This window comes from Boleophthalmus pectinirostris, unplaced genomic scaffold (genome assembly GCF_026225935.1).
Source record: "Boleophthalmus pectinirostris isolate CB_2022bp ecotype Guang Dong unplaced genomic scaffold, ASM2622593v1 HiC_scaffold_7, whole genome shotgun sequence".
NCBI lineage: Eukaryota > Metazoa > Chordata > Actinopteri > Gobiiformes > Gobiidae > Boleophthalmus > Boleophthalmus pectinirostris.
In genome coordinates this window covers 37,814,592-37,836,001 of record NW_026571473.1, presented here as the reverse complement: position 1 = coordinate 37,836,001, position 21,410 = coordinate 37,814,592, and the positions used below count along the sequence as shown (strand labels likewise).

General features: G+C 43.4%; 3 protein-coding genes across 3 annotated transcripts in view; 1 reads left to right on the top strand and 2 right to left on the bottom strand.

Moving 5' to 3' along the window:
* Window positions 1–5: 5 nt before the first annotated feature.
* LOC129412149 (uncharacterized) lies at window positions 6–1,946 on the bottom strand (the record flags this gene model as incomplete). The annotated part of the gene is made up of 4 exons (XM_055165256.1): window positions 1,150–1,946; window positions 391–484; window positions 246–310; window positions 6–119 (listed from the first exon to the last, which is right to left on the bottom strand). Coding segments are annotated over exons 1-4 (741 nt in total), but the record flags the coding sequence as incomplete, so codon positions are not given.
* A 328-nt stretch (window positions 1,947–2,274) lies between these two features.
* On the top strand, window positions 2,275–10,822 carry LOC129412148 (protein brambleberry-like). The gene is given in 15 exon segments (XM_055165255.1): window positions 2,275–2,358; window positions 2,471–2,527; window positions 2,899–3,158; window positions 3,637–3,723; window positions 3,726–3,767; window positions 3,941–4,126; window positions 4,541–4,763; window positions 4,860–4,976; window positions 5,055–5,234; window positions 5,754–5,960; window positions 6,043–6,190; window positions 6,291–6,352; window positions 6,431–6,553; window positions 8,657–9,549; window positions 10,709–10,822. Coding segments are annotated over 13 exon segments (2,640 nt in total). The 5' UTR covers window positions 2,275–2,358; window positions 2,471–2,527; window positions 2,899–2,900.
* A 5,608-nt stretch (window positions 10,823–16,430) lies between these two features.
* LOC110161300 (ephrin-A2-like) overlaps window positions 16,431–21,410 on the bottom strand; it is a 196,125-nt gene continuing 191,145 nt past the window's right edge. The window contains exons 3-4 of the mRNA XM_055164725.1: window positions 18,856–18,921; window positions 16,431–16,914 (exon numbers count right to left, since the gene is read on the bottom strand). Of these exons, the coding sequence (XP_055020700.1) occupies window positions 16,781–16,914; window positions 18,856–18,921 (200 nt within the window). The 3' untranslated portion in view covers window positions 16,431–16,780. The remainder of the gene's footprint in view (window positions 16,915–18,855; window positions 18,922–21,410) is intronic.

The following is a 21,410-nucleotide window of genomic DNA, read 5'->3' as shown; positions in this document are numbered from 1 at the left end:
ATATATGCAGAGATTCCATTAAGAACGTCACGAACCAAGTGAGGTTTAACTGCCACGAAAACAATATCAGAACCACACACCAGCTCCACATTAGAATTTGTGCCAGTAATTCCAATTTCCTGTCAAGCAAAAACATAGCAACAAAAGTAAGTCATTCCACAATTATATTAACTTGGCATATTCATGTTCATATACTCATTAATGTTGTAATTTTGAGTTAACTTTACAAAAACAGCATAATTAACCTGAAAGCGTCCAAAGTTTCTCTTGGATGGTGCACTGACTTTAATGTTGGCTGGCAAAACATTTCCTAAACAAATATTTTTTTGTTACACAGGTTTAATTGTATATTATTAATATTTTTCAGAAACTGTTTAATATTCTGCTTACCTGATATGATACCCTTTGCAATGCCAAAAGCCATGTTTCCTGCCCCAATGAAACCAATCCTTAGATGAGAGTCTGCTTCAGGGTCCATTTTAATCTGTGGGTGAGGGGAAAATATTTAATACATACAATTTTGACATAGCTTACTCTCCTGCTCAAATGTTCCAAAGTTCTAATGTCAAATTACTAAATAGAAGGTTTAAATCTAAATCAGCCAAGACAATGGCTCCATGAACATCACCTGTGCCCTCAGATACAAGGCAGACATGTTCAAATCAAATATACTGTAGCTCTTATTGATAACAGTTAACAGTAATGCTGATGATTCATAACAAAACAGTAAAAGCATTGGCAGCCCAGGTTCACTTGTGATATATTTATATAACTTATCTATATTAATAGTGGTGTGCCACCACCTGCTCTTCTCCATGGAGATATTGTTCAGAATGTTCCACAGTGTTGTATTAAATCTACTTCAGTTATTCAGTAACTGGGTTTTTTTTCTTGTTGCATTGAAGAACATGTATTCTTACTGTGAGTGAGATCACCACTCCACAGATCTGACCTGACTGTTGGTTTCACCCATAGAAATGGCTTCACGTGCTTATTTTAGTTGTGCCATACTGTGAAACATTCCAGGCAAAACAGCAACATCTCCACTGAAACAAGGTGATGGCTAAACATGAATCAACATAATTATGATCTCTGTAAATGTGGACGGTTCAGATAATGAACTCAGAAAATGGGCAGTGTCATTCCTACAATTAATTCCAGGTTCAGTGTTGAACTGTCCTGAAGGGGCTGCGTAAAGGCGTCTGGCATGGGCAGCATTGAGGAGTCTCCATCGTGATCTCCATCAGAGTCCTCAACCATATCATCATTGCCTTCGCAGTTCACACTGGAGTTGACCATAGATTGTTTGGACTCCAAAATAGAGACCATTGCCTTTTCATAGCGCAACCAACCCTGGATTTTGGCTTCATTGCTGGGATCCTGCTGAGACTTGTAATAGCATTTTTTCAGAAATTTCCAGCGAACCCTCAACTGCTCCGCCGTCCTGTCAAAGCCAGCTGCTGCCATTCTCCTCTGGGCCATCCTAAACACTCCACCGTTCCTCACTTTCCTACCGTCCAAGCACGCTTTAATGTCCAACTCTTTTAGGATTTGCAAAAAGATCTCCGTTTCCTCTACATCCCAGTAGTGTTGCTTCTTCATTACAGCGTACTCCATTGTTGTGGTGGCGATGACTGTTTACTGTAAAGCACAGATGCTGTGGAGCCTTGAATCAGTCTGGATTAAGCTAGCTAACAAATGGCTAGCATTGTAGCAGTCGCCAACATGTCCAGAATCAGCTTTCGCTTGTAAACGTTAATGTCACAAGCTCACTGTAAACATTTCGGGAACGGAACTAGGTGTAACATGCGTTTACTTTGCTAGTAATCCCAGATTAAATAAAACCACAAATGCATAGCACGTGTTTGCTGTTGACTGGGAAATCATAATACACGGAGTGTCGCCTGGATCCCCGCTGCGGTGCCTCATTCACAGCGGAGCGGTTGTGGTACCTGTTTGCGTTGCGAGGTTTGTTCTTTATTTCAAGCCAAAATCGTCTGTTTTTCTCCACTCAGCTGCTTATGTCACAGGATACGGAAGGGTCCACATGTCATTGGTCAAACCAATTTACTACTCGGGTTTTTACGGTATCAGCTGGCTAAAGTATTTCACGATGTTACGTTTCCATAACATATAGCAAATAAACCAATTCACACAGTAGCCGAACCTCTTTTTGTCAATGTAACATATCTTGTAGACTGATTCTCCGGCCAAATTTTGTTAATTAGAGATGCTCCACAGCTGTACCGTAATGCCGATGCAATGGCACACTGGAAATGTTTGTGTGTGGGACTACTTTTGTATTATGTGAAGTGACATCAAATAGCCTCACAGTGAAATATTCCCATTTTGCTCAAAGTAAGAAACCCAAACACAGCAGCATCTCTTCTTCTTTTGATGAACTGTGACTCCTTCATTGGCTGAGCGGACTCGATGATGATTGGCCAAAATAATGAGTAATTTCTTTCAGACGCGTGAGTGGGGTGGCTGGACCGGGCACGGGGCTCACGCATCCACACAGAATCAGGTAATCAGGATTACAGTGACAGAAAGACATTTACAAATCAAATCTGACACAAATTCGCATCATTTATTTTATCAAGGCTCAACATTATGTAGCCAACAGGTACATTTAGAAATTTTATATTAACCGTTTACATTTAGACCTATTGCATGTATCTTTCATCAAACTTTTTTTTTCTTTTACCATTGTTAAAATATTGGTAAATAATAGTCTAAATAATTTGGTGAGTAGAGGAGGAGGGTCTTGAGTGGCTGCAGCAGGCATGTCTGGGCAAAGCCTTTGACAATATTCACATACACTGGAGGAGTTTTTGCGCTTTTCTGAAATTTTTTGCAGAGAAAGCCTATATATTTAACTTATATTTTCTTCTTCAGACATGGCTCGTCTCCTAACTCACAATGGCTTCGTTTTTGCACTTTTGATTTGCCACTGTCCTGTCGTGTGTGGTTTGTTTGAATGGTTGAGAAGAGCTGAGTCTCCCCCAGCATCGCAGCCTGCAGCCTCCTCATCTGCTCATGTCGCTCCTGAGCTTCTGGCCAAAGATGCGCAGTTTGAAATGGCTATAGTAGATGAAAAGTTTTTGGCAGAGGCTAAGCAATTGCAACTGAGTCCATTGGATAGCTGCCATCACAGGGTAAGATTCATGTGAATATTTGCCTAATGCCGGATGTATATTTATTCTTTGCAGTGACATCATGCTGGGGGTGTTGTACATGTATATTCATCTATGTTACCATGGTGACACAATGTACACTTTAGCAAGCACTCAAAGTTTTAAGATTGTCTGAAAACTCAAGAAAAAATATCCAAATGAATTTAAACAGCACATTTTTAGGAGCCTGTGATCAACCTGTTTAGGAGATAGATTTTCAATCAGTGGTGAGGGTGACTAATGAAAAACTCTTTGCTATGCTGTCTAGCTTGTGACTGTAATTTTATGTGTGAGACCCATGTTTAATTGCACAGATCGGCTCACCTGTTGTAGTTCCAACTAACTAATAAAGCCTCAGACAGAGCAGAGTCTATAGTTAGCATCATACTCCCAGCGGATGTTGATGACATCAGCTGTGAAGTATCAATCAAAAATATAACCTTTATGCACTTCTCCACAGGTTGTTGCTCGTCTGAAGTCCAGCTGTGAAAGCCTGTCTGAAGAACAGCTGGCTAAACTTGGGGTAGTCCTATTTAACTGTCAGGCAGAGAGATTGAAGGTCGCAGGACTTACCCTTGTACAGAGGAGATGGTAAGACCCTTTCAGTATTAAGTGGAAATATATTCACCTTCATTCAGGTGCCTAAAATAATGCTACTTATGGAAGTACCCCTTTGAAACTCAAATGCACACCCAGTCAGTTTGGTCTGCAACCGGGCCTGGTATGTAAGGATAGTTTGAGATACTTTTTTCTGTACTTTTTAGACCATAAAAGAATGCACAGCGTCTATGGACCCTGACACATGGAATGCTTACCATATTGTAAGCAACAGAGCCCGGTCTGTGTGCTATGCCACTCGACAGATGCTCTTCCGACGCAGGGCAGAACACACCGTGAACGCCCTCATCACCACAGCAACCAGCCAACTCGATGCAATGAAAGATCTGAAGGTACATTTACATATTAAAAGTTCTAAGGTCCACAGTAAATGCATAAAAATTAGTTGATTAATTGGTCAATGGTGTCTTAGTCGGTCAAAGTAGTAGACAAATAATTTTATTTGGATTAGAAGAATTTATATGGGACAAGAGAAGGGAGGAGAAAGAAGTTGATGAGTGAGTTGGCTGAAGATTTTGTTTTTTGGTATGTAGGCAGATTCAACTCATGATTCACAAGTTTAATCTCTCTTTACATACATATATTGTTTCCTAGTACTTAAATTGTAATTTTTGTTTGTGTCTGCAGTTCTGGGCCTGATCCATAGAGACATGTATAATATTGTAGTTTTGAGATGGTTTGCTATGCCCCCCTTTTTAGTCAACTATAGCCCTACTGTGACCTAATATAAATTATAACCATGACAGGAGGGCCAGCTCGAGCTAAAGCAGATGACTGCAGCATCCTTGGACAAAGTTCTTGAAGGCCATAGTGCTCTTCAGGCTCAGCAGACCAAACTTTATGAAGAACAAGAACAAATGGAGACATCACTGAAAGACAACCTGGAGCGTCTGGGACAGGAAAAGGCCCTAATTGCCTCAGGACAGGAGCTTGTAGCACAGCTCATCCAAGGAATCACACAGAGAATGGGCAAGTAGCTATGCAGTTTTTTTTAGTTTTTATGCAGACAAGTAATTTTGGTCAGTGTGAATATGAATCTAGAGGTTGTGTTTTTGTTCCTTTTAGAAAATGTCAGTGAGCATCTTCAGATTCAAAGCTCTGAGGTGCAAGATGGCCACCATACTATAGTGAAAGACCTTGCAGATGTCAGGCATCAAGCTCAGGACATTTATCATAAAATAGGTCATTGAACAAGATTGCAGAATTGAACTTAGTTCTCAACCTGTGTTTACAAACGCTGAATGTCTTTCCAACAAGCAGATGCCAGTATGGTGGAGTTTCTGCAGTATCAGGATAAAACCTCCCAGTACTACTCTGATCTAATGACTAAACTGGAGCGAATGAACAGCACACTTGGCTTTGTTCTGCACTATCTGGATAACATGCAGGGCAGGATAGAGGGCCAGCTTCAACTGATTCAAAGCTACCTTGGATGGGCAGGTGAGTACTTCTGTTTAAATTATGTAATCTTTTACCCCAAAATACCTAGTATAATATACATATCTAGTACCTAGTGTTAGCGTGTTCTATCAGAGAAATAAAGACTGGAATCGATCGATTAAAATCACAAAAATGTATTCCCTATTCAATACAATTCTAATACAGAGCTTGATATGGTCTTCATTAGATACTTTTATACTTGTATAAAATTATACTTTCATTTTGATCATGTTCATTGCACTGAAAGTCTATGCCATGGATAATGTTCCGAAGTATGTTTTTTTTTTTTTTTTCCCCAGTTTCCATGGAATTGTGTAGGTCATGTGCTAGGGACAAAGGTGTCTGTTGTCCTGGGAGCCTCAATTGAACCTTCTTCCTATTAATTCCTATTCATTTATATTGGAGGGGGCCCGTGTGAGGTTTCTTGCCCCAGGTCCCCAAATTTCTGTCGACGGGCCTGGATGTTACCTCCAGAAAGTTACATACTATACATTACATAATTCATAACTTCTTTTGCAGGATTGAGTTTAACCGCCATGTGGACATGTATGGCTCATACTGGTTACTTTGTCCTTGGTGCGGTGCTGTTGACATTTCTTCGTTGTCCTGGATTCCCTCGAGCCATGCTGTTACTTACTGTGCCCCTGAATGCAATCGCTGAAGTGAACCAGCAGCCAGCACTGGATCTCTGTAGTCTCAGCCTTCTGCTTCTCACACTTTCTCTTGGTAAACCAGCAGAGTATTTAAATTTTATTTATGTGCCGGTTGTTATTTTAGAAGTGACTTACATGTGTTTGTTTTCATGCAGGTTACTGGTGTATCGGACAACTGTGCTCTTGCTTCCATAAAAACAGTAAACCAACTGCCCCTCTCCCACTGGGCCCATGTGAAAAAGTTGAACCACAAAAGCCAGTCGCCTCTTCCCCTTCGTACCCACCCTCATCTACACCTGAGAGGTATTTATAAACTCTTATTCAGTTTCATTTTCTTTTCTCATAAATTAATCAGCTGTGAGGCAATTGGCACTTGTGGTATAAGTTTGATTTCACTTGACAGAGAAGAAAATGATGAGTGCTCTGGGAAACATGACTTGCTCAATCAAGATAGCTTCATATCAGGTTTTTAATTTGTAGATTGGGATAACATAAGCAGCTCAGCAGAAAGCAGATGTGAGTAAACCTATCTCTAATCTCTAGGTGATCTGGGCCTTTCAGTGGTGTCTCCCTCTCAGAGGAGGACACTGGCAGAATCCCTCCATAGTCATTCAACTCCAAGGACCCTGGTGAAACCTGTTCTCTCAGTGGTAGGACTGCATTTTTGTAAATACAGTTGTTTTCCTTTATGATCGTACAAAATAAACAGTAATGTGACTGAAAAATTTGGGGGGGGTTGTTTTCGTTTATGATTGTACCAAGATAAAAAGTTAAAAAGTTCAAGAAAAGCATGTGTTTAGTTAATAGTCGCGGTTTGGTCTTCTAGGTATTTCTGTAAGATTTGATTTTTATATTGTTTTTTGAAGTGCACCAAGTTCGTACAAGCTTTAATCTGGTCGTCTGAACTGTTCCATAAATCCACTCCACGTCTGTAACACACTTTGCTTTCGAGAGTGGCTCGAGAGAATTGTTTTTTAAAATTCATTTGACCTCTCAGGTTGTATTTGAACTCATTTGTGCAAAACAGTTTTTGAATATTTTCTGGAAGCTGGTTGAGTTTAGCTTTGAATAAGATTTGGCATGATTTTAATTTGACCAGATCCCCAAATTTCAGTATCTTCAACTGGCAAAAAGTGCATTTATCTCATGCATCAACTAAAGCTGCATTATTTTATTTCAGCGGTGTTTTTTTTTTTTTAATTCATGTACAAAATGACGTAATCTGTAAATCAAGACGACTTCAGCCCTCAAAAATGTAAAATTGCAGAGTTTTCAACAAAAAATTGACTGTTAAATTTGATTTTTTTTTTTTTTTTTGTAAGAAAACAGAAACACACACGAGTTTGTGTATCATGTCTTTATTGTTGGTGATTTATCAAACACAGATTTGTACATGTTTTTATCATGCAGCGTTGACCCCTGACCCTTGACCCCTACTGCATTGGACTGATATGAAAATGAGGTTTGTAAATGGAGAAACTGGCTGTAAAAACAGGACAGAGAGAATATAAAACTCCAGAGAGAACACGGGAGCTGCGGCGGCCATCTTGGGACTGTACAGGACTCGGTGTAATGTTTACTGGTCTGATCTCTGTATTATCCAGAGTCACTGAATGATCATGAAGAACCATTTTACACCAACTTACAGGTTTACGAAAGACCTGGACCTCATGATCTGGGTGCAGGGCCTCTAACTCATCATGTCTGTGTAAAAACATTTTGTAGAAAAGTTTAGTCCTGGTTAAATCTTGGTTTGACCTGGTTTTACTTCTGATTTTAGTCCTGGTTTAGTTTCTGTTTAGTTCTTATTTAGTCCTGATTTAGACCTGGCTTACTCCTGGTTTTAGTTCTGGTTTAGTCTTGGTTTTAGTCCTGATTTTAGTCCTAGTTTAGACCTGATTTAGTCCTGGTTTTAGTCCTAGTTTAGACCCAGTTTAGTCCTAGTTTAGACCTGGTTTAGACCTGGTTTACTCCTGGTTTTAGTCTTTGTTTAAGTCCTGGTTTACTCCTGGTTTAGTCCTGGTTTTAGTCCTGGTTTAGTCCTGGTTTTAGTCCTTGTTTAAGTACTGGATTAGTCCTGGTTTAGACCTGGTTTACTTCTGGTTTTAGTCTTTGTTTAAGTCCTGGTTTAGTCCTTGTTGTAGTCCTGGTTTAGATCTGGTTTAGTCCTGGTTTAGTCCTTATTTTAGTCCTGGTTTACTCCTGGTTTTAGTCCCTGTTGTAGTCCTGGTTTAGTCCTTCTTTAGTCCTGGTTTAGACCTGATTTAATCCTGGTTTAGTCCTGGTTTAGTCCTTGTTGTAGGCCTGGTTTATGATTTTAGTCCTGTTTTTAGTTTTGGTTTAGTTCTGGTTTAGTCCTGGTTTAGTCCTGGTTTAGACCTGCGTTGACTTGGTTTTAGTCCTGATTTTAGTCCTGGTTTTAGTCCTGGTTTAGAGGCTCAGTTCATCATCAGTTGTATACGAGGCAAAAAAGGTGACGCTCAAAACTCTGAGTAGGTCGTCATGGCAACATAATTTTACAACTAATGCACATACGCACAATTACTAGTATCAATCCTGCTGCAGATGTGTACAGATGTGGACCGTTAATTTCTCTTTTGCGTGAGTCATGTCTCCCCAGTTGTTCTAGAGTATTCTATTAAACTGTTTTTACTCCCGTCAAAAAAACCAAAAAAATTTACAATACAGTTCCAAGATGGCGTCCGAATGCCACAGCAGCAGTGTATTTGTCCCCTCTAGAGCTCTATAATCACTCTGGTAACATCACAGCACTGGAACCTTTCACCTTTGAACCTGAAACATCACATTTTCACCAAGAACAGAAGAAGCTGAGATCACATGGACCACGAGAAGACAAAGACCTCAGGAGGACCTCAGGAAGACCTCAGGGGGACCTCAGGAAGACCTCAGGAGGACCTCAGGAGGACCTCAGGGGGACCTCAAGAAGACTTCAAGAGGACCCCAGGAAGACCTCGGGAAGACCTCAAGAGGACTTCAAGAGGACCTCAAGAAAACCTCAGGAGGACTTCAGGAAGACCTCAGGAAGACCTCAAGAGGACTTCAAGAGGACCTCAGGAAAACCTCAGGAGGACTTCAGGAAGACCTCAGGAAGACCTCAAGAGGACTTCAAGAGGACCTCAGGAAAACCTCAGGAGGACTTCAGGAAGACCTCAGGAAGACCTCAAGAGGACTTCAAGAGGACCTCAGGAAGACCTCAAGAAGACTTCAAGAGGACCCCAGGAAGACCTCAAGAGGACTTCAAGAGGACCTCAGGAAAACCTCAGGAGGACTTCAGGAAGACCTCAGGAAGACCTCAAGAGGACCTCAGGAGGACCTCAGGAGGACCTCAAGAAGACTTCAAGAGGACCCCAGGAAGACCTCGGGAAGACCTCAAGAGGACTTCAAGAGGACCTCAAGAAAACCTCAGGAGGACTTCAGGAAGACCTCAGGAAGACCTCAAGAGGACTTCAAGAGGACCTCAGGAAAACCTCAGGAGGACTTCAGGAAGACCTCAGGAAGACCTCAAGAGGACTTCAGGAGGACCTCAGGAAAACCTCAGGAGGACTTCAGGAAGACCTCAGGAAGACCTCAAGAGGACTTCAAGAGGACCTCAGGAAGACCTCAGGAGGACTTCAGGAGGACTTCAGGAGGACCTCAGGAGGGTATTAAAACAAACTGAAGCTTCAAGAACAGACGAAGCTTCAGGACATGACCATGAAACCCCCGAAGAGGCAAAATGTGACTCTGTGGAACTTATTTTCTGAAAGAAACCAAACAGAAAATTCAAAGTTTGCCCTGATTTTTATGATCCGTCGCCGTCCCACAAGCTGCTTCATGACAGTCTTTTCATTTCAACTTAAAGGTGAGGGTCCCATGGAAACAGAAAGTTAAAACCGTGATGAGTTTTACTGTGGAACATTAAAACGAAAGGAACTACAAACTTTTCAGGAGTCGGGTTTGTGGAGATGCAAGGCCGCTTCAGTCAGAACGCAAGAGTTACAGTGTGAAAGTTTTAGTTAAATGTTACATACACTGGTTTAGACCTGGTTTAGTCTTGTTTTAGTTCTGGTTTAATCCTGGTTTAGACCTGCTTTAGTTCTAGTTTAGTTCTGGTTTAGTCCTGCTTTAGTTCTAGTTTAGTCCTGGTTTAGTCCTGCTTTAGTTCTGGTTTAGTCCTGGTTTTAGTCCTGTTTTAGTCCTGGTTTAGTCCTGCTTTACTCCTGGTTTTGGTTCTAGTTTAGTCCTGGTTTGGTCTTGGTTTTAGTTCTGGTTTAGACCTATTTTTAGTCCTGGTTTTAGTCCTGATTGTAGTCCTGGTATTAGTTCTGGCTTAGTTCTGGATTAGTCCTGATTTACTCATGGTTTTAGTTCTGATTTAGTCCCTGAATCTTGTAAAACCATAGTCTGTCACTTTTTAACCAAATAAAATAATAAAAAATGATGAAACAAAACCGGATTTGTCGCATTTTTTTTGTATTTTTTGCACTGAAAAACCTTACTGTGAGCGTGCTCGCCTCTCCGCAGACCTGACTCTATGGAAATGTCGCTCCTTTGGCTGTCATCTCCCACATCCCGACACAATCCGACGTTTTTGGCAAAGGTCGATTTGGTGAAACGACGTCCGTGTTCCGTGTGATCTCAGCCGACATATAAAAAACCTTTTATTGAACCATTTTCACAGGACTACATTACCCAGAATGCATCGTGACCAAAGAAACACAACATTTACATCAACAACAACATCGACTCTCCTCCCGCGTCCGCAGCAGAACGTTCAGGAGAAACACCCGGAACAATGGTCCACGTTCGTCTTGTCTCCAGAAAGAGTTCGAGTGCTACATCCTCACAGTGCGCTCCTCGGATACTGCATTTCCCAGCATGCACCTGTGCTCCTCCGCAGGCCACGCCCCCTCCGCCCAGACAGAGGGACAATGAATGAAAACATGTTCACTGCAAAAAACCAAACGGGCCGAGCGCCGCGGACGACTGGAGTTCAGACGAGTCATCGCGGAGCAAGTTACTCCGACTGGCCTGGAGCGGGTTCCTTTTGGGCCTGGATTGTCTGGAGGGCTAAAGAGGAGAGTAAAGTGGAGAGGAGTGGGGTCTAGAGGACTAAAAGGAAGAGTGACAGGCTGTGGAGGGCTAAAGGGGAGAGTCACAGGCTCTGGAGGGCTAAAGGGGAGAGTCACAGGCTCTGGAGGGCTGAAGGGGAGAGTGACGAGGAGCGGGGCATGGTCTGGAGGGCTAAAGGGGAGAGGGGTGGGACTGGAGGGCCAAAGGGGAGAGGGGTGGGACTGGAGGGCCAAAGGGGAGAGTGACAGAGAGAGGGATGGGGTCTGGAGGGCTAAAGGGGAGAGTGACGGCGAGAATGACGGGGTCTGGAGGACTAAAGGGAAGAGTGACAGGGTCTGGAGGGCTAAAGGGGAGGGGCGGGGTCTAGAGGACTAAAGGGCAGAGTGACGTGAAGAAAGGCAAGGGTCTGGCGGGCTAAAGAGGAGAGTGACGGGGAGAGGGGCGAGGTCTGGAGGGCTAAAGGGGAGAGGGGCGAGGTATGGAAGGCTAAAGAAGAGAGTGACGGGGTCTGGAGGACTAAATGGGAGAGTGAAAGGGAGATGGGGTGGGGGCAGGTGGGGCAGTAAAGGGCATTACAGTGGCATTTTACTGTAACAAGGATGTTTTTTCTACTACTGAACCCTTTAGTGTGTGACTTGGAGTTAAAGCATCCTGGCTCATGACTGACTGATATGTGCAACCCTTGAAAGTACTAACTATGCTTTTCCTCGTGCGATTTTTACCTCTTTGGCATGCCTGGATTTTGTTGTGTTTAAAGGAGAAATTCAATTTGTCAAGTGGACAAACATTTATTTAGGTCGAATATGTTTCTCAACTCATCCAAGCTGCTTCTTCAGTTCTGGTCAAAATGCTAACTACACTGAAACTACTCTGAAACTAACACACCTATTTCTTTAAAGTTTCTTTTTAGTAGCTCGGTTTATTCATCTGTACTGAGTGTGGGGTCATATTAGCAGAATCATTGTGTTTTCACATCTCTGGCCCTGACCTGGCTTGTTCTCTTTGTTTTAGGTTTGAGGATGTAGATGTTGTAGATGTGAGACAAACTTCCATTTCTGTTCAAAGAAGGCTTCTTTAACTCCCCTCTCAAACCAATTCTTTTCTCTGGCTCAGATCTGTACCTCACTGTCCTCAAAGGAGCGTCCCGAGGCTTTTAGAAGCAGATGTACAGCCGACTGTGGTCCTGTGTTGCTTTCTCGTCTGTGTTGGTAAATTCTCTTGTTTTGTTTTTCCAATCTAGCGCTTTGATTTGATCTGATCTGGTCAAAGCGTCACTCGCCTGATTACTCTTACAGTGGGTATGCATGTCCACGTAAGTTTGTGAACTCGCAAGTATCTCCAAAATCCATTTTTCTGAGCAGGAGGGTAAGAAGGACAGGGTTAGGAGGAAGTGAAAATTGAAAGTTGCAGTCTTATTTGTAACTAAAATCCTAAAATTCAAGTAGAAATGCTCCCAATGCCGATGAATCTTCTGAATCCCAGTCACGTGGAGCCTGTGTGTGTTTTTGCAGTGCGTCGTGATGTCGATTTTAAAAACACCGTTACTTTAAGCACCTTGGGGGGAAAAGGCCATCGCTGATTGGTCGGTGGGTTTTGCGCATAAGAACATTCAATATTTTTGTTTAAACAGAGAAACGACATTTACCAAAAAAAAGCACAACAAAATGAAACAAACTCCGCCTTTTTCCATGTAAGTCCCGCCTCCAAAACAACAACAACATCCAATAGAAAGTCTTTGGCAGATTTACAGAAGTAACATGGCAAAAAAACACAAATATTTAACCATTTTCCGAAAAGTCGCAGGAATGAGCCAAACTGAAATCAAGCTTCTTTTGAAATTGTATTAAAATCCTGAGACATTTAATTCAACATTCGTCATTTTTCAAACAATAAACGATAAATACAAAACAATAAATAAACAGGACTTTCCCGGACATTTGAAACAATTTCACGACATGTATTAAAGTATGTTGACATGCATATGCTTCGTATAGCTGCTTCCATATATCTGTAGATAGAGTTTGCGCATTATGTCTTTGTATAAGCCTTTAATAAAAAGTTATTGCAGTTTCAAATATTGCTTTTTTTAAACTCAAATTCTGTTCACAGCTGGTTTACAACATTTACAGTAGATTATTATAGGCCGTTATTTATTCGTATGGCTTTTTCACGGGTAAAATTGCATGAAAACACTGGTGCATGGAATAGATTTTTTATTTTTTTTTTATGGTTTTACGACCAAATCACAGTTGTCTAAGAAGTTTTATAAGTCTTAAAAACGTGAAAAACAGAAAAACTACTTCATTTTAAACAGTTTGCAGTGGGGCAGACGGTAAACGCGCATGCGAACGAGCACTTCCTGATCGTCTGACTTATTTTCGCGTCAAGAACTGCTCGTAAAATAGATCGGTAGACGCATTTTACTCAAATACATGGGCAAAAAACTGACCTAAACATTTACTTTGGAAAATTACTTGTGAATTATCATATAAAACTTTAATTGAACAGTCTGTTTGTCTGATTTTTAATGCATTTTTTGTTGTTGTTGTTTTTTAGAAATGTCTGGATATAAAATAGCATTGCTCAAGAATAGAGTGACCATCTTTCCATAATCCTGGGTTGGGACTGCAGGCCTTAACGCTCAGTTTGGATTTTTTTGTGAAATCTGATTATTTTTTTGCGAGGTCGTTCACATTTCCGGTTAAACGCGACTTATTTGTGATCTCCAGTGTGAACTTTAAACGCCCCAAAAGTGTCCCGCATGAGCATGGGAGGACGCGACGACGTCACACGCAGCAAAGTCGCCTAAACGCTGGGCTTGTCTCGCAAAATCTGGTCCAGTTGTTGGTAAAATGGACAGATTACACGTCCACGGCTGCTTCGTTTGTTTGAGTCTTTATTTTTGAGTCCTCCTTGTATTTGTCTCGCGGGATCTTTATTTTTCGTTGACGTTGGAGCCAGGACCAACTGTAGTCACGCTTGGACATTTCTTTGGCGATAAGTAAAAAAAACCCGCCTCCAATTTGGCCTGAATACAGCGATCCTCCAAAATATTAAAGAACTCGCTAACCTCGCTTTCGACTCTGAGCCTGATGTGTAGGTGGGACGAATGTGACCTGACCGTTCAGACTGAAGTCGCATGTCAAAAGATCAGATATGTATCAGTTTTAGGAGCACATTTCTAAGTGTCCTGGGTCGCATTTGAAAAAAACAGATTTGTGTTGTTCAGACTGTCATTAAAAGATCAGGTACAGGAGCAGAGGAGTGAAAAAAATCAGATTTGGGTCAATTCAGGCTTCAGTCTGAACGTCGCTTTAGGTTTAGGGGCCGTCCACACGACAACGTTTTTTGGTCAAAGCGGAGAAGTTTGTATTCGTTTTGGCCTTTCTTCCACACGGAGTCGGCGTTTCAGGTGGGAGAAAATTGAGTTTTTTAAGAATGGGTTCCAGAGTGGAGAAATCTGAGAACGCCGGCGTCGCGTTTTCGTGAGGACGAGCAAACCGCAGCTTTTGGAAAACGATGACGCCACGATCCCGTCATGGCCAGAGTCCCCCGATGCAACAAAGCCCTCGAACTATCCTCCACAGACCACAAGAGCGTCGCCAAAATGGGACAGGTGTAGCCCACGGAGTCGCTCCTGTCGCCCAACAACCGAGACACGTTGTTATCGCCAATACTAACAACACGCACCGCAGATTACGCACATGGATAAATAACAAAGATTACGTTTATACTGAAACGAATCCACGTATCACCGTGTCCGAAACGATCTGCGTCCACACACGTCGTTTCTGTGTCCGCAGGCCTTCCCTATCCACACAGCTTTGATCACATTTGTTTACGTTTTACAGAAACGAAACTTAAAACCTCATGGCTCATTTGCATAAACTATGGCTACGTTCAGACTGCAGGGTTTAATGCTCAATTCAGATTTTTTGTGTGAAATCAGATGTTTTTGCGAGGTCGTTCACATTTCCAGTTAAATGTGACTTGTATGTGACTCCAGTGTGAACATTAAACGGCCCGAAAGTGTCCCACATGTGACACTGGAGACACGACGACGTCAACCGCAGCGAGCGTCTCTGTGTTTACAGAAGTTGTCCAAACATGGACGCAGCATCGAGCACCTGGAGATTTTAAAGTTCCTCTCGTACCGGAGCCAGAACATGAACAACTTACTTGTTTTAAGGAGGAGATTGAGAAGGAGAAGGACGAGGTTTTTGGTCGTGGTGTTTTGTGGTTCAGTCTGTTGAAAGGAACGTGTGGATGTGGAGACGGAGCCAAGAGTGGTGAGTGGAGATGTGCTTCACTTCAGTGACACAGAGTTCATTAACAATTTTCTCCTACTTCAGCGCAGAATAGTGACGTTTGTGGTTTGTTGATAACGTGTAGATCAAATGAATGCGCTTTGGCCGTTCAGACTGAAGTCGCATGTCAAAAGATCAGATATGTATCAGTTTCAGGAGCACATATCCAAGTGGCCTGGGTCACATTTGAAAAAATCGGATCTGTGTCGTTCAGACTGACATTAAAAGATCAGATACAGGAACATAGAGGCCAAAAAATCGGATTTGGATCACTTCAGGCTGCAGTCTGAACACAGCCTAAGTGCTCAAAAAAACAGCTCTTTCCTTGTGCGCTGATGCGGTTCAACTTCTGTCAGACTAAAGGACACGACTCTGTGGAATATGAGTGTTTTTTCTGTGTCTTATGTTTAAATTTTGCAAAACAAAACGTCTATATTTCTGGGATACAACTAAAATAGGCTAAATTACCTTAAAGTTAAAAAAACGGTGATGAGATTTGCATGTCGTGTGGACGTGAATATTTTTCAACCCGCAAAGAAAAAAATCCAGGAGCGTTGTTGTGTGGACGTAGCCTCAGACAAGGGAGTTTAATTTACTTTATATTAAATTAAATTACTAAAATTGTCAATTCTCGACTCACTTATAGGTCAGTATAAAATCTCAAGGACTATTGTTGGTGCATTTTTTCACGTTATGGTCATTTTTAAAGCATGTTTTTTGTATTTTAGCTTAAAAAATAAGACAATAGTTTCCTCTTTAGAATGATTGGGTTTCAAATTGGTCAAAAATAGAAACACGTGGGACATTTCTTGTATAAAACTTGGACAAATCAGTGGTTTTTGGACACAGGACTCAAAACTGGGACTGTCCCGGGTGAATAAAATCTGTTTACAAAATGATTAGAGTCTAGATTTGGCTGTGATTGTCGTGTCGTGCTGAAACCAGGTGTGAGCTGAATTCTCGTTTCATTTTTACAAAAACGTTTGGCTCATTTCTGCGACTCGCAAAGATAATCTCAATCACTTCATAATCCTCAGACCCAATAAATGCTGTTCAAGAGTTAGTCCTGGTCCAGTCCTGGTCCAGTCTCGATTCAGTCCTGGTCCAGTCTCGATTCAGTCCTGGTCCAGTCCTTGTTAAGACCTGGTTTAGTCCCGGTGAGATTCTTTCATTTTAGTTTCAGTTTAGGTTTCATGGTTGAGCTCCGGATTAGTGGTTCGGTTTCATTTTGCTGATTTTAGACTTGGCGCTAGTTTTCAAAGTCCTAGTCCATGTTTAGACCAGGTTTAGTCCTAGTTTAAGTCTGGTTTAGTTCTGGTTTAGTCCTGTTTTAGTCCTGGTTTAACTGCATTAATGAGATGAACTGGAGTCTTCATTTTCCCGTGGGGGGTTTAAGCTCCGCCCATTGTCCGCTGACTCCGCCCCCCCCCCTTCTCCTGCTCAGCTCTCCCGTGATTGGCTGCGGCTGGTGCAGGTCTCTCGTGATTGGCCGAGGCTGACGTAGGGGGCGGTGCTATGACGAGCCGAACAGGAGGCCGAGCAGGACCAAGACGGCGGCGAGCAGGAGGAGGCGGGGCTCCGGCGCAGCTCCGCCCCCCGTGGTGTCGTCCGTGAGGAAGGGCTCCGGCGACTCGTAAATGGAGTCATCTGAAAAACACGTCAAAAACAGAGCATTTTCTCATTTTCCGTCAGTTTTACTCTCGGAAAAGGAGTAAAATTAAGATAACTCGAGATTTGCCTCTGAAAATACTATACTGATAGGATTGTTGCGTCATAGATAGAAACCTTGCACTGTTTAAGCTCTGGTCTGGTCTCGGGTCTGGTCTCTGGTCTGGTCTCTGGTCTGGTCTCTGTTTAGTCCTCTGGTTAGTCTCTGGTCTAGTCTCTGGTCTAGTCTTTGGCCTCGAGTCTCTGGTCTGGTCTAGTCTCTGGTCTAGTCTCTGGTCTAGTCTCTGGTCTAGTCTCTAGTCTCTGGTCTGGTCTCTGTTTAGTCTCTGGTTTAGTCTCTGGTCTAGTCTCTGGTTTAGTCTCTGGTCTAGTCTCTCTGGTCTTAGTCTCTCTGGTCTCTAGTCTCTGGTGGTCTAGTCTCTGGTCTAGTCTCTGGTCTAGTCTCTGGTCTGGTCTGGTCTAGTCTCTGGTCTAGTCTCTGGTCTAGTCTCTGGTCTCTGGTCTAGTCTCTGGTTTAGTCTCTGGTTTAGTCTCTGGTTCTAGTCTAGTCTGGTCTGGTCTAGTCTGGTCTAGTCTCTGTCTCTGGTCTAGTCTCTGGTTTAGTCTCTGGTCTGGTGTCTGGTCTAGTCTCTGGTTTAGTCTCTGGTTTAGTCTCTGGTCTAGTCTCTGGTCTAGTCTCTGGTCTAGTCTCTGGTCTGGTCTCTGGTCTATCTCTTGTCTGTCTCTGGTCTAGTCTCTGGTCTAGTCTCTGGTCTAGTCTCTGGTCTAGTCTCTGGTCTAGTCTCTGGTCTGGTCTGGTCTAGTCTCTGGTCTAGTCTCTGGTCTAGTCTGGTCTGGTTCTAGTCTCTGGTTTAGTCTCTGGTCTAGTCTCTGGTCTAGTCTCTGGTCTAGTCTCTGGTCTAGTCTCTGGTCTTAGTCTCTGGTCTAGTCTCTGGTCTAGTCTCTGGTCTGGTCTGGTCTAGTCTCTGGTTTATTCTGGTCTAGTCTCTGGTCTAGTCTCTGGTCTAGTCTCTGGTCTGGTCTGGTCTAGTCTCTGGTTGGTCTCTGGTCTAGTCTCTGGTTTAGTCTCTGGTCTAGTCTCTGGTCTCTGGTCTAGTCTCTGGTCTGGTCTAGTCTCTGGTCTAGTCTCTGGTTTAGTCTCTGGTCTGGTCTCTAGTCTAGTCTCTCTGTCTGGTCTCTGGTCTAGTCTCTGGTCTAGTCTCTGGTCTAGTCTCTGGTCTGGTCTGGTCTAGTCTCTGGTCTAGTCTGGTCTGGTCTGTCTGTCTGGTTAGTCTCTGGTCTGGTCTAGTCTCTGGTCTGTGTTCTAGTCTCTGGTTTAGTCTCTGGTTTAGTCTCTGGTCTAGTCTCTGGTCTAGTCTCTGGTCTAGTCTCTGGTCTGGTCTGGTCTAGTCTCTGGTTTAGTCTCTGGTCTAGTCTCTGGTCTGGTCTGGTCTGTTTAGTCTGTTTAGTCTCTAGTCTCTGGTCTAGTCTAGTCTGGTCTGGTCTAGTCTCTGGTCTGGTCTTCTCTGGTCTATCTTCTCTGTCTCTAGTCTCTGGTTTAGTCTCTGGTCTCTGGTCTCTCTGGTCTAGTCTCTGGTCTCTGGTCTGGTCTGGTCTAGTCTCTCTAGTCTCTGGTCTAGTCTGGTCTGGTCTGGTCTGATCTCTTGTCTGGTCTCGTCTGGTCTCTGGTCTGTCTCTGTCTAGTCTGGTCTAGTCTCTGGTTTGGTCTCTGGTCTGGTCTAGTCTGGTCTGTCTCTAGTTCTTCTGGTCTCTGGTCTGGTCTCTTCTGGCTCTCTGTCTCAGTTGGTCTGGTCTCTGGTCTGGTCTGGTCTGGTCTCTGGTTTGGTCTCTGGTCTGGCCTCTGGTCTCAGGTCTCTGGTCCAGTCTCTGATCTGGTCTCTGGTCTCTTGAGAGTCTTCAGAGTGCGAGAGAAAGACTCACTTGTAGGTTTGACGTAGACCTTGAGTTTGAGGCAGGGTTTTCCGGCCTGGTTCAGGTGTGGAGACGCTTTAAAAAACAGAAACACGAGAAAAGCACTTTCATTAGTTCATGTAAAACTGAAAAACACAATTCCAAGTGCTTAGTTTATGCAAATCAGTCATGTGGTTTTAAGTTTAGTTTCTGTAAAACGTAAACAAATGTTCGCAAATCTATTAAACACATTATTACTCAATTTATATTGAAAGAACGGAAAGTGGAGCACAGGAAATGTCTGTAGGGTGGATGTAGAGACGACCAATCACAGCTCTTATCATCCGCGTCGCTTCCCCTGCTCTCTGCGTTGTTTTGACGCGTAGTTAGAAAATTTTAGAGGTGCACGTCAGTCAACGCAGAAGCTTTGTGTTGTGACACAGTTGGTTTGACGCTGGACCGTAAATTGGGCTTAACTTTTCTGGCTGAGGGTCTGTTTCAGTAAAGATGTTTGCAAATGTTCTTCCAGAACCTGAGAAGACAGTTGCTGTGGAGTTCCATAACCAGATGTTTTAACCTACTTATGAGTGTCATAGTACTCGAGTCTCAAGAATGTTTTTTACATCTTGGTCTCGTCTCGGACTTGACCATGTCTGGACTCAGTCTTGTCTCGGACTCGAGGTCTGACACTCGACAAGTGCGATCATGTTTCATTATGTCCGGCAATTAACTTACCATGACATGTGGCTGAAATTTGCCTAATAAAAGTTCACAAATGCTTCTGTTTTTGTCACTTGTCACGCCAAGTGTTTGATAAAAGTGCAGAGAATAAATTCCACTGCAAAACCAGTAAACCAGTAAGAGAATGAAACTCCAGTAAAAAACTTGAAAAAAACAAACAAACAAACAAAACAAAAAAAACAGGTCTAAAAATCCAACTTTATTCTCTTTCTTCACAGTTTTCTGTAAAGTGTAAAGTGAAGTTCTCTTAAATTAGGGATTCTCAAACTGTGGTTGAGGGTCCAAAAAAAAAAAAAAGCCTAAATGAACATTAATCAGATCAAATGATATATTTATAAAAAATAACATTGATATATTTGTGCCAAAATAACTGTAAAATACAAATAAATGTAGAAAATGACAAAGATGGTCTTGATTTGGTCTCGATGGGTCGTGGTCTTGGGCTCGTCTCGGTCTCGACCTTTTGGTCTTGGTCTCTGGACCCTGTGGTCCTCGTCCTGGTCTCTGGACCCTGTGGTCTCGTCCTGGTCTCTGACCCTGTGGTCTCTGGTCTCTGGACCTGTGGTCTCTCTGGTCTCTGACCTGTGGTCTGTCTGGTCTCTGACCCTGTGGTCGTCTGGTCTCTGGACCCTGTGGTCTCGTCCTGGTCTCTGGACCCTGTGGTCTCTTCCTGGTCTCTGGACCCTGTGGTCTCGGTCTGGTCTCTGGACCCTGTGGTCTCGGTCTGGTCTCTGGACCCTGTGGTCTCGTCCTGGTCTCTGGACCCTGTGGTCTCGTCCTGGTCTCTGGTCTCTGGACCCTGTGGTCTCGGTCTGGTCTCTGGACCCTGTGGTCTCGTCCTGGTCTCTGGACCCTGTGGTCTCGGTCTGGTCTCTGGACCCTGTGGTCTCGGTCTGGTCTCTGGACCCTGTGGTCTCGGTCTGGTCTCGGTCTGGATTAGTTCGCTCTTGACTACGACTCTACTGTTTATGGTTCAGGTCTCACGAGTCCTTCCACATAAAAACCTTTTGGCCTTTTTGTTTTAGTTTCCTTCAAATATTTTATCACGAATAAGTCCACAAAACATTCAGAAACGATGTCTGACCTGTGAATGCGCAAAACAAACTCAAAATATTGTGATAAAGTCCAGCTGTTGCCCTCCCCGGTCCAGAGATCATTAGTCTAATCTACATCAGCCTTCAAAGTAAAATGAGCCTTTCAAAATAAAATGAGCCTCTATTAGAGAAAATCACTGCCAGATTTCACCAGAGACCAGACCCACAAGGACCAGGTCTGGACTTTTCTGGGCTTTGGTCTGGTCTCTAGTCCAAGCTCTGGTCTGCATGAAGGTCTCCAGTCTCAAGTCTTGATCTTTGGTCTGGGCTCTGGTCCATCTGGGCTGGTCTCAGGTCTAGACTTTGGTCTGGACTATATGGACTCTGGTCTGGTCTGGTGTCTTGGCTGTATGGATTCTGGTCTGGTCTCTGGTCTGGTCTCTGGTCTGGTCTGGTCTCTGGTCTGGTCTCTGGTCTGGTCTCTGGTCTGGTCTCTGGTCTGGTCTGGTCTGGTCTGGTCTCTAGTCTCTGGTCTGGTCTCTGGTCTCTGGTCTGGTCTCTGGTCTCTGGTCTGGTCTCTGGTCTGGTCTCTGGTCTGGTCTCTGGTCTCTGGTCTGGTCTCTGGTCTCTGGTCTCTGGTCTCTGGTCTCTGGTCTGGTCTCTGGTCTGGTCTGGTCTCTGGTCTGGTCTCTGGTCTGGTCTCTGGTCTAGTCCCTGGTCTCAGGTCTGGTCTCTGGTCTCTGGTCTGGTCTGGTCTCTGGTCTCTGGTCTGGTCTCTGGTCTAGTCCTTGTTCTCAGGTCTGGTCTCTG